Source organism: Triplophysa dalaica, chromosome 22 (assembly GCF_015846415.1).
Source record: "Triplophysa dalaica isolate WHDGS20190420 chromosome 22, ASM1584641v1, whole genome shotgun sequence".
NCBI lineage: Eukaryota > Metazoa > Chordata > Actinopteri > Cypriniformes > Nemacheilidae > Triplophysa > Triplophysa dalaica.
The window spans coordinates 12,561,609-12,574,281 of record NC_079563.1 but is presented as its reverse complement, the minus strand read 5'-3'; the positions used below and the strand labels follow the sequence as shown (position 1 = coordinate 12,574,281).

General features: G+C 39.9%; 1 protein-coding gene across 1 annotated transcript in view; it reads left to right on the top strand.

Annotated features, from left to right (window-relative positions):
• cltca (clathrin, heavy chain a (Hc)) overlaps nucleotides 1-12,580 on the top strand; it is a 29,240-nt gene extending 16,660 nt beyond the window's left edge. Inside the window, 25 exon segments of the mRNA XM_056735964.1 lie at nucleotides 516-668; nucleotides 1,141-1,263; nucleotides 1,433-1,570; nucleotides 1,682-1,759; nucleotides 1,761-1,847; nucleotides 1,935-2,115; nucleotides 3,227-3,390; nucleotides 4,982-5,107; nucleotides 5,198-5,340; nucleotides 5,667-5,901; nucleotides 6,066-6,188; nucleotides 6,347-6,492; nucleotides 6,849-7,032; nucleotides 7,144-7,336; nucleotides 8,021-8,178; nucleotides 8,760-8,924; nucleotides 9,025-9,132; nucleotides 9,227-9,394; nucleotides 9,730-9,879; nucleotides 10,033-10,164; nucleotides 10,252-10,362; nucleotides 10,462-10,632; nucleotides 10,724-10,945; nucleotides 11,035-11,110; nucleotides 11,422-12,580. Coding sequence (XP_056591942.1) covers nucleotides 516-668; nucleotides 1,141-1,263; nucleotides 1,433-1,570; nucleotides 1,682-1,759; nucleotides 1,761-1,847; nucleotides 1,935-2,115; nucleotides 3,227-3,390; nucleotides 4,982-5,107; nucleotides 5,198-5,340; nucleotides 5,667-5,901; nucleotides 6,066-6,188; nucleotides 6,347-6,492; nucleotides 6,849-7,032; nucleotides 7,144-7,336; nucleotides 8,021-8,178; nucleotides 8,760-8,924; nucleotides 9,025-9,132; nucleotides 9,227-9,394; nucleotides 9,730-9,879; nucleotides 10,033-10,164; nucleotides 10,252-10,362; nucleotides 10,462-10,632; nucleotides 10,724-10,945; nucleotides 11,035-11,110; nucleotides 11,422-11,564 — 3,678 coding nt within the window. The 3' untranslated portion in view covers nucleotides 11,565-12,580.
• The last annotated feature ends 93 nt before the right edge of the window (nucleotides 12,581-12,673 follow it).

Sequence of the window (12,673 nt, the reverse complement as noted above, 5' to 3'; positions counted from 1 at the left end):
CATAGATGGCCTTAGTTTGTTCAGAGGGTTAAAGTGATTGTTCACCCGTACATGGAAATTCTGTTTACTCACCCTCTTGTCTTGTCATTAAAACCTTTATGAATATTTCCTTTCCAGATCACAAAATAAGATATTTTAAAAGACATTGGTAACCGAACAGTATTGGAATCAATTCACTTCTATTGTATAGACACAAAACAACGGAAGTGAATGGGTAGGGCTGTTGCTCAGTTATCAACATTTTTAAAATATCTTCTTTTGTGTTCTGGAAAGAAGGGAAGTCATACAGGTTTGTAATGACAAGAGGGGGAGTAAATGAGGACAGAATTTTTAATTTTGGGGTGAACTATCCCCAAAATTCTTAGCCAAGTTATAAAATACAAGTGAACACATTTTTTTAATAATTTAAAAGCAGTAATGTCTTAGAATCCGTTTTAAGTATTTTACCTAAAGCTTGTACTTCACTCCAGAGTTAATAGTTGCGTTAAAATCTACTGTTGTCTTGTTTTCTTCAGCTTGAATGCTCAGAGGAACTGGGAGACCTGGTGAAAGCTGTGGACCCCACTCTTGCTCTCAGCGTCTATCTAAGGGCCAACGTACCCAACAAAGTCATTCAGTGCTTCGCAGAAACCGGCCAGTTCCCCAAGATCGTACTGTACGCTAAAAAGGTACAGTAACCAATAACATAACTAAAGGAATAGATTATTGTCTGTCTTGAGCATTTTGACAGTCATTTAGTGTCTTTATAAATCCAATTTACAATACTTCTAAACTGGGTTTGGACAAAATGTTAAATGATTTCTTGAAAGTACAGTGCAAGTCACTTTGAGTAAAATGAATGAATGTGAATAAACAGGATGTACGCTTTGTGTAAGGATACTTAATATTATTTAGTCATCAGATAAAAAATAAAAAAATTTGGTAGGCATGCGACAACCAACAAGAATGGTTTAATATAAGAGTTATGGAAAGTAATGTAGGATGTCATTTAATATAGCGCATGTGTTTGGCATTTTCTTTTTTCTGCGTATTTTTTTAAATTGTGCATAGAAATACATAGTCAAATGGAATTGATTGAATTCAGTTACACTACATAAATGCATATTAAACCAGATTGACGTTTGGTTTTTGTGGTTGCAGGTGGGCTACACTCCAGATTGGATCTTCCTGCTGAGGAACGTGATGAGGATCAGTCCAGAACAGGGTCTACAGTTTGCTCAGATGCTTGTTCAAGACGAGGAGCCGCTCGCTGACATTACACAGGTCTGGATGAGGTGGCGGAGAGGAAAACGCTAAAAACAATTCGAAATCAAATCCAGGCGTTTGTTATGACTCACTGCAAATATACAAATATAACGGCGGTGAGGAAATGTTTCTGTTTATCGCAGAAACCGACAAACAGTTGACCGCTGCCGTGTGTTTTTCCTTCCAGATCGTTGATGTGTTTATGGAATATAACCTGGTCCAGCAGTGCACATCATTCCTGTTAGACGCTCTGAAGAACAACAGGCCGTCAGAAGGGCCGCTGCAGACCCGTCTGCTGGAGATGAACCTAATGCATGCACCACAGGTACACAACAATACAAAGTCAGTTAGAGTTGTCGCAATGTTAAATTTTCGATAGTCTTTGAACTGAATTGACATGCATACAAATCTAACCATTTTAATTCGCCTCTTGCAGGTTGCTGATGCCATCCTTGGAAACCAGATGTTCACCAACTACGATCGTGCCCACATCGCCCAGCTGTGCGAGAAGGCGGGGCCTTCTGCAGAGGGCTTTGGAACACTACACCGACCTGTACGACATCAAACGAGCCGTCGTACACACGCACCTGCTCAACCCGGAGGTAGCCGAAGCCTCCGTTTAACTGTACTGACGTCTCTTTTGATAGGAAAGACGTGACCTGTCTGTTTTATTTCCCAAATGTCTGTAGTGGCTGGTGAACTACTTTGGCTCTCTATCAGTGGAAGATTCTCTGGAGTGTCTGAGAGCCATGCTGTCCGCTAACATCAGGCAGAACCTTCAGATCTGCGTCCAGGTGGCCTCCAAGTATCACGAGCAGCTGTCCACCCAGTCCCTTACGGAGCTTTTCGAGTCTTTCAAGAGTTTTGAAGGTAAGAACAAAATTCCTTAAAGGAACAGTTCGCCCAAAAATTAATATATTAATATTTACTTATCCTCAAGTTGTTCAAAATCTGTATACATTTCTTTGTTCTGATGAAAACAGAAAGATATTTGGAAGAATGCTTCTAACCAAACACTTCATGGCTAACATTGACTACCATAGGAGGAAAAATAGCTTTATAAATTTGTTACACAAAAGAAGGAATTTTGAAGAATGTAGGAAGGCAAACAATTCTGGGACACTTTTGACTAGAATTTTCTTTTTTCAATGGTTGTCAATGGTGGCCAAGAGTTTGGTCACAAGCATTCTTTCGAATATCTTTCACTGTGTTCATCAGAAGAAAGAAATGTATACAGATTGGGAACAACAAATTTTTGGGGTTATAATTTCAACCACGTAGTTGCAGCAAAAGGAAGTTCTCTTAGCATTGGCTCACCATTTATGTTTATTAAACATGACATTTTTCCTTACCACTTAAAGTTAACATTACGTGTGTTTTCGTCTGATGTGTCTGTCAAAACAGACCAATTTTGTTGACAGGTACAACCGCAAAATCACAATAAATGATCTCAAACGTCTATATAAACACTCTTGTTCACTCTTGGTCGCCTTTCAAAGTGCAAGCATGATGCGTCTTGTGTTTTGCTTGTCTATTGGCTCTACTCTCTGTCTGTCTGTGTGTGTGGCAGCATGCTACCATCCATTCTAGTGTAAGTAGGACAGGAGGTTTGGCAGCCGAAGCAGACAGCAGCATAGCCCTCTGGCCACCCACAATCCTCAGGCCTTTCACATGACACAAAGAGTTTGAGTGCTTTTGACAAGAACCTATAAGTAAATGGAAACACAATGCTAATGCTAATTCTGCGGTCTGAACTGTAATTTCAAATGGTTTGCTTCACCCGTCAGTTTGACAGACTTCTGCGGACGACGAAATATGTTGGGAAAATATTCAGTCCGCTTAGTGTTAATGAAGAAAGAAAAGCGATTGTATAATAATTTTCCACGAAATGTACATACGCTTTATATAAACAGTGTGAAAAAAGCAGTCAAACATCGGTCCACTAACAGTCACGTCATTTTTGGTTGTGTTCTGGACACAGGTCTCTTCTATTTCCTGGGCTCGATCGTGAACTTCAGCCAGGACCCAGAAGTCCATTTCAAATACATCCAGGCCGCATGCAAGACGGGCCAAATCAAAGAGGTGGAGCGGATCTGTCGGGAAAGCAACTGCTACGACCCCGAACGTGTCAAGAACTTCCTCAAGGTACTGCCAAGAGCTTATCAGCGCGAATGAAGAAATGATCCACAGTCCACCGCAGAACGCATTATATTCTACTGTTTCTCATCTGTTAAATCTCTTTCCATCTTTTCGCATTGCCTCATAACATTTCCTGTTTTGTTCTCATATCCAACTGAGTTCGTTGCCGCGCAAGGTTTCCTGACGTGTTTGTAACTTTTGTTTACTTCAAAAATTAGAAATTTATCCACGTCAAATTCACAAAGTTGACCAAAAACGCACACACTTTTACAAATATGTACAGGTGCGCTGTATACATGTAAAATGTTTAGGCACCTAATTTAATTTTCGTCAAAATTTCAACTACCATGATCTTCATATACTGTAACTGTAGATCGGGCATCCACATGCCTGTAGTTTGCAGGGAGATGATCTGATTTTCTGTTCTGATGGTGGCTGTTGTTATCTCCTGTGCTTTTCCTTTTAATCTTTGGAATGGGCAGGACTTAAATCAGGTAAATCCACTCCGAGTCCAAAATTCCCTTTTGTTTTCTTTATTCCCTTTATTGATGTTTCTTTATGGCTTTTTACCCATTGGTCAGTTGATGGATTAATACTGGGATTGGTGTGTCGTTCCCAGCATTGACTGCTGGGAATAACCCCTAAACTTGGGCCCGGACTGATGGGCCTGAGATTGAGCATGTGGTTTCGTGGTAGCGTGTTTATATGCATTTGTCTGTGGATGGTTTGTGGTGACCCTGCTTCCTTCTCTGCTGAAATAGAAGCACATTTTTCAGAATCTATTCCATCAGAGTCGGACCTTTCAAAGTCGACCTATTTGGACCCGAACAGCTTTAGAAGGGAGGGTCCTGAGATCCAAGTTCTTCTTTGTTGGAATGATTTTGAGTTGCTCAACGTAATGTCATTTGAAGCTTTACAAACTTTTAGCCTCTGTAAACATGTTTGTAGACAAGCTTCTGAAGATTGGGGAGGTGGATTTGTTTTGTGCTGTAGAGTGAGTTGTGCAATCCCAGTTTATTAATTATGTGTGTCTGGTTAACATGGCTGTTGCTAGGAATTCTGGGAACCATGTGTATTTCTCGGGGTCACTAATCAGTACAAACCTGTGGGTCCCTGTAATCGTTGCCACCTTTAGCTAAGTTACCAACAGCACTGAGAACAGTTACATTTTTTGGCCAACAGAGGGAGCACTGATACCAACTCAATGAACGAGAGGATATTTACTCTGGCTGCAGTTCTCCACTTTGTTTTACTTCCCATCATCCACTTAGTTCTTCAAAAAGCATCTTCTGTAGACTACTCAATCATCCTTTAATCTTTTATGTCATCCTTCTTTTGTCATTACTTAGGAGCCTCATAGAAACAGCCTCATTCCTTCAATATTCTCTCTTATGTGGATTACTAGTTTTATGGATACAGTCAAATCTGCTTAAATAAACTGTTGATTCTTGAACATTTTTAAATAAGTGGAAAGTCATTCTATTTAAAATGTTTTATAAACTCAAAAAAACATGCAAACTGCAGATTTCACTGTAGCCAATAGACCTTCAGGTGCCTGACATCTGTAATCGTCTCATCCCCGTCATTTGATTGACAGGAAGCCAAACTCACCGATCAGCTGCCTCTCATCATCGTGTGCGATCGCTTTGACTTCGTCCATGACCTCGTGCTCTACCTGTACCGAAACAACCTGCAGAAGTACATTGAAATCTATGTGCAGAAGGTGAGAAACCTTTCGTTACTGCTATCGTAGCTTCTGCATTGCACTTACATTACAATGGAGAAATGATAAATGGTGATGTGTATGGTGTAGGTGAATCCAAGCCGTCTTCCTGTGGTGATTGGAGGTCTTCTGGATGTTGACTCCTCTGAGGACGTCATCAAGAATCTGATCCTGGTTGTGCGTGGTCAGTTTTCCACTGATGAGCTGGTGGCCGAGGTGGAGAAGAGAAACAGGTATGAACCAAAAGTGAATTTGCATGTAAAATATAACATCAAACTTAAAGTTGTTATGCATATCTGGCATTTTTTTATGTCTTTGTCATGAGAGTTTCCAAGTCAATTTTATTGCATAATGTTAAAAGAAAATTGAAATATAAGCATATGATGAAAGCGTAATAAAAGGACATGAAATGAATATATTTGAAGGTGTTTTAAATATATTATATTTTAGAATATAAAATATAACAAGTTTACATCATTTGAAATATCATGTGAACTTTTTGTCTTTACTGACATTTCCTCACACATTCCAAACTTATTAACTTTTTAATGATCATCAGACTGAAGCTGCTGTTGCCATGGCTGGAGTCTCGTATCCACGAGGGCTGTGAAGAGCCTGCTACCCACAATGCCCTGGCCAAGATTTACATCGACAGCAACAACAACCCAGAGCGCTTCCTCCGGGAGAACCCGTACTACGACAGCCGCGTGGTGGGGAAGTACTGCGAGAAAAGAGACCCTCATCTGGCCTGCGTGGCGTATGAGAGAGGACAGTGCGACCAGGAGCTCATCAGTGTAAGGAACAATTGACTATAAATGAACTTTTGGCCCATTCACTTCATGCCCTGACATAAAGCGATATGTCCTAAAAACATTTGCAAACAACTCTTTACTTCAAAGCTGTTTAGAAATATAGTGCATAGTTTTGCATTCTCTGAATTATGTTTTTTTTCCTATAGGTGTGCAATGAGAACTCGCTGTTTAAGAGTTTGTCACGTTACCTGGTGCGCCGCAAAGATCCAGATCTCTGGGCCAGCGTGCTTCTGGAGTCCAACCCCTTCAGGAGGCCTCTTATTGACCAGGTAAGCACAAAGAATATCACATATTCAATATTTCTATATATATTTAATGATCTCTATATAGTATTACTTCTATTAAAATATAATTAATAGTAATAATAATAATAAAAAACAATTATATCCATTTCTATAAATGTTGATTTGCCATTTCTATCATGCAGGTGGTACAGACAGCCCTGTCAGAGACACAGGATCCAGAGGAGGTGTCGGTCACAGTGAAGGCCTTCATGACCGCTGACCTGCCCAATGAACTCATTGAGCTGCTGGAGAAGATCGTCCTGGATAACTCTGTCTTCAGCGAGCACAGGTGAATAAGCACACACATATTCCAAAATACCACGAGCTGAGCTTATCACTGGTGGCAGTGTCTTTGTTTACAATCTCAACTTTTAAATTGACAGTTTGCCCCAAAATCATAATTTACTCACCTTGTCATTTCAAACTTGTGTGACTTTCTTTATTCTGCAGAAGACAAAATAAGATATTTTGAAGAATGTTTGGAACCGAACAACAGAAGCACCCGTTGACTTGCATTGGTTTTGTGTCCATACAATAGAAGTGAATGGGTACCGCTGTTGTTCGGTTACCAACATTTCCTGTATTTTAAAACGGTATAATTTCTTTTCCAAAGCTGAATTAAATCAAAACCTTTTCCTGTTTTAGAAACCTGCAGAATCTGCTGATCCTGACAGCCATTAAAGCTGATCGCACTCGCGTCATGGAATACATCAACCGCCTGGACAACTATGATGCCCCAGACATCGCCAACATTGCCATCAGCAGCGAGCTCTTTGAGGAGGCCTTTGCCATCTTCAGAAAGTTCGATGTCAACACATCTGCGGTTCAGGTACATGATGTTTAACTACTGGATTGTTAAGTTTACAAGTTTGGAGCATGATGGGTAATTCTTTTGTAGGCAAGCTGTTTATTGAGATTTAACTCCCTCTCTGGCCCTCAGGTTCTGATCGAGCACATTGGTAATCTGGACCGGGCATATGAGTTTGCAGAGCGCTGTAATGAGCCGGCTGTGTGGAGTCAGCTGGCTAAGGCTCAGCTACAGAAGGGGCTGGTCAAAGAGGCTATTGACTCCTACATCAAAGCTGATGACCCCTCTGCTTACATGGAGGTGGTCCAGGCTGCTGACCAGAGTGGTACGAGCTGTTTGCTTCCATATCAGTCTGTGTTTTAGCTACTTAAAAGATTCAAATATAAAATGTAAACAAATTTAAATGCGAATAGACATAAACAGTCCACTATTTTATTTAATAGACACAAAATAGTTAGAGACTTGTAAGTTGTTGATAATCAGTGTTGGGTGTGACAAGTAATTGGTTACTGTAATTAACTAAATTACAAAAAACAAGAGTAATCCCTTACTTGACTTTTTCAAGGGAAAAGTAATTTACAGTTACTTCTAATGTAATAAAACTAAATACAGTGTAATATAGGTGTGTGCAATAGTGGAATTGACATCAAAATTCAGAGTCTAACTTTGAAATCTGTGCTTTAATGTATAATTCTCACATTTGTATACTTTGGTCAGTAAATAAGAATACTTTATGTAGTTTCATGTTATTTATTTGAATCAATTAAAAGAGCCGTTTCATGTCTATCCTTGAATCACTTAACTAGTCAAGGTTGATGTAGAATATAGAAAGTAATATGTAATTAGATACTTTTTTGAGAAACTATTTGTACAGTAATCTAATTACACTATTGAATATGTAATTAATAACTAGCAATGAATTACTTTTTGAGAGTAATTTACCCAACACTATTGATAATAGGCTTTCCCCCCGATTGACTCGGTATTGAATTAATATTTTCCACCTCAGGAAACTGGGAGGACCTGGTGAAGTTTCTGCAGATGGCCAGAAAGAAGGCCAGAGAGTCATACGTGGAGACCGAGCTGATCTTTGCTCTGGCCAAAACCAATCGTCTCGCTGAACTGGAAGAGTTTATAAATGGACCAAACAATGCACACATCCAGCAGGTAATGATGACATGATCAAATAGACAATTTTGAGGTTTTATTCCCGAAATGTACAGCCACAGAAAAAATCAAGTGACCATTTTGAAATAACTTTCAGTTTTCTGAATTTACTATTAGTATTACTATGTGTTTGGGTAAAATGATAATTTTCTTTGCATACTGTAAACTACAAACAATATTTCTCCCAGATTTCAAATAACATTATTCTTTCTATTTGCATATATTTGCAGAAACGGAAAACTGGAGAAACAGGTCAAATAACAGAAAAGATGCTCTGTATTTTTCAGACCTTATTTAGTTTTACGCAATGCAACAGTAATATTTGTACATGAATTTAGGTTAAAAATAAAATTTGATAACCTCAGTTTTATCATGTCTTGTCATGCTGTCAGTCTTTCATATTGCTGTTGGATGACTTCTGAGGTTTGGTTTTGTTTAAATTCAACTGACATCAGACTGAAATTACTGATTAAACGAAAATTTGGAATGGCTCTTCATTTTTTCCGAGGCTGTATATCGTACTACTTCTGAAATACGCTGTCGTTATAAATGAATTTAACAATATTTATTGTCTTGCACAGGTTGGCGATCGTTGCTACGACGAGAAAATGTATGACGCAGCCAAGCTGTTGTACAACAACGTCTCAAACTTCGGCCGCCTGGCATCCACGCTCGTCCACCTGGGCGAGTATCAGGCCGCTGTTGATGGAGCCCGCAAAGCTAACAGCACTCGCACATGGAAAGAGGTAAGATCAGATATCAGACCCAAACCAAAAAAGCTCTAAATGTGTATATAATCAATTGAAAAATTTATGAAATAACATGTGCCCGTATGTTTGTTCGTAGGTTTGCTTTGCGTGTGTGGACGGCCAGGAGTTCAGATTGGCACAGATGTGCGGTCTTCACATCGTGGTCCACGCTGATGAACTGGAGGAGCTCATCAACTACTACCAGGCAAGTCGGAACCTCCAGAGAAGAACGTTTTAGCAGAATTTGAAGCTGTTGTGCACAAATGTGAGTTGTAAAGTTTTTACATTGCTGTCTGTAGGACCGTGCCTACTTTGAGGAGCTGATCACCATGCTGGAGGCAGCGCTGGGGCTGGAGCGTGCTCACATGGGCATGTTCACCGAGCTGGCCATCCTCTACTCCAAATTTAAACCACAGAAGATGAGGGAGCACCTGGAGCTCTTCTGGTCCAGAGTCAACATTCCAAAGGTACACAACAATACCTGCTTTTGTGCTTTGCTAACATCATTTCAGATTTGTTTTTAATGCCAGTCTGGTTTTTGATCAAACTTGAAAGTTCTTTATATTGTCTTTGACATTTAAATGTCTTTTGTATGCTGTTAAACAGCAGCCTCTACTGTATTGCTTACGAGAGATGTTCCCTCCCATCATCCCACACCAGCTATAATTTAGTTCAACGTGTAATGGGAGATTCTCCTAAGAGACCATCTTAGTATCATCATATCATGCACAGATGTTACAACGTCTGTCTCCTCTCCTCTCCTCTGTCTCACTATGTCTTTTTCTATCTAACATTCAAACAGGTGCTTAGGGCAGCAGAGCAGGCTCACCTGTGGGCAGAGCTTGTCTTCCTCTATGACAAGTATGAAGAATTTGACAACGCCATCATCACCATGATGAGTCATCCCACAGACGCCTGGAAAGAAGGACAGTTCAAGGATATCATCACAAAGGTAAACTACCTTCAAATGTACAGTAAGAGCTTATGGAGACGCTCTGAAATCCAGATTGTGCGTGTGTGGTCAGATTTCAACCTCAGCTGTGCTTTTCAGCTTTCCAGGAAATTCTGATTAAATTATAGTTATCATGTGTCTCGTCTTGTTTAGGTGGCCAACGTGGAACTTTACTACAAAGCGATCCAGTTTTATCTGGAGTTCAAGCCCTTGTTACTGAACGACCTGCTCATTGTTCTGTCCCCAAGACTGGATCACTCGCGAGCCGTCAACTTCTTCAGCAAGGTAAAGAAAACAAACTGCAGCGTCCAGACAGTTGTTCATTTTTTAACTTGAAGCTTAATTTCTCACAAGTATCGTTTTGTTTTCCAGGTTAAGCAGCTTCCTCTCGTCAAGCCTTACCTGCGGTCAGTACAAAACCACAACAACAAGTCAGTCAACGAAGCACTTAACAACCTCTTCATCTCAGAGGAAGACTATCAGGTTAGTCATCCACTTCTTCCTCAATCGATTAAGAAATACTAAACCAAACTACAACAGAACAGTCTTCTCATCTTCGTGTTTTCTCCATCCTCCTCACAGGCTGTCAGGACGTCCATAGACGCATATGATAACTTCGATAACATCTCCCTAGCCCAGCGCCTGGAGAAGCACGAGCTCATCGAGTTCAGAAGAATCGCTGCTTACCTCTTCAAGGGAAACAACCGATGGAAGCAAAGCGTGGAGCTCTGCAAGAAAGACAAACTGTACAAGGTGAGCTGTCCATGAAGAGATGACCTCGTAGGAATCATCTGATGTGCCTTTTGTAGCGTGCACTGGTGACAGCTCTTGTTGATTTACCCAGGATGCCATGCAGTACGCATCCGAATCGAAGGATACAGAGCTGGCCGAGGAGCTTCTGCAGTGGTTCCTTCAGGAAGACAAGAAAGAGTGTTTCGCAGCTTGCCTCTTTACATGCTACGACCTGCTCAGGCCTGATGTGGTGCTGGAGACCGCATGGAGGCACAACATCATGGACTTTTCCATGCCTTACTTCATTCAGGTGATGAGGGAATACCTCAGCAAGGTAAGGATACTGTAAAAGAAATGTGGATTTGCTTGCGTGGATTGAAAATCCCAGGTGTCACATACAAAATGTTTATTTTTGGTGTCCAGGTGGACAAGCTGGAGACCTCTGAGTCTTTAAGAAAAGAAGAGGAGCAGGCTACAGAGACTCAGCCGATTGTTTATGGTAAAACACAAATTATTGATGTATATTTATTAATGTAATGCGTGAAAGTCTTCCTCAGACAGATTGAAAACTTTTGCAAAATGAATTTTGCTTTATTCATTCTATGTAATTGCATTAAGGCCAATGGTATATTTATGGCGTATTTATCTTCAAAGAAAAGGTTTAATCCAGTTTTGTAATGTTGGTAAACTAAACTAAAATATAATTTTTTAATTACTGTGATGCATTACATAAATGATATTTGTATAAACATTAGTTAATCTATATAAAATATGTATTCACGATTCTATTAATTTGACCAAAATCTTCAGGAACACCTCAGCTGATGCTCACAGCAGGTCCTAGTGTGCCCGTGCCCGTTCCCCCACAACAGCCCTACGGCTACGGGTACTCGGCAGCACCCGGCTACCCCCAGGCTCCTCAAGCCCAGCCTGGTTTTGGTTATGGCATGTAAGGATGTCCCGCCGCTGCCGCTTGGTTCGGTCCAGCATCCCAGTCTAACTCTTCCTCAGTCCGACTCTACATTTTGCTCACAGCAGGGGATTTGAGCAAATATTCTTTTATTTTTCCTTTTTTAAATGATTGTTTATTATTGTGTTTTCTTTATACCATCATGAAGGACTTTCTATATCGTCAAAGATTTCATCAAGGATTATTTTTTTCACATTCCAAATATCTACTAGATTTAATTTTCTGTCAATTTTATCTGTCAGTCTAAGGGTAATGGTGTGTACAATGACAGCAGACTTTCAGCAAGTCAGAGTAATTGAAATGGCAAATGTCTGATTTGCACTTTTGAACTAATGTATCACTTTATTTTCATGTGCGTGAGCAGCTTTGTTCGGTTTGTCTAGTGTATATTTCTGAGAAGAAAATAAAGGAAATTTGCTACCATCACCTCCACGATAACAAACACTACTATATAACAATAAATACACAGGGTTGTGTTACTCTCGGTATATAGAAAGGATATTTAAAATGCATAATAATGCAGTCAAATGGCGTATTCCTGACCTATGCTGGTTCTCCGGTTAAAATTGACGTCTTTTTCAAACTTTTGTTGTGCAGTAACCTGTGCTCATTGTGTGGGACCATCCATTTGAAAAAATATATAAACAGTATGCCGCTGTACACACCTGTGTGTATTACTAACCTTACCTCTCTGTGCAGCAGTGTGTGTGTGTGCGTGTGTATGCTGGTTGTTGTAATTGTTTAGGTATGGCATTGACCTGAAAATAGAAAAGGCAGATAATCCTGCCAGTTATGCCCGATACCTAAACTCCATTTATCCTTTATTTGTAAAGAATCACAAATGGTAATCTGATTTGAAAAGAAAATTTAAACTAACACCCTGTGTGTCCTATACTCAGATTTCACTGAGGTCAGGTTAATTATTCGCGTATATTGTAGTGATCAGTGCACAGAGAATAAGATTTTTCCCTTATAAAATAAAGGCTTCTTGTTTGTGAAGATCTTGTGTAAGCTTTATGTGCCATGTTTTTTACACACATCCCTGTTTCTGTAGCTTTGTCTTTTCTTTCCCCTCGTAATCAAGATTTATTC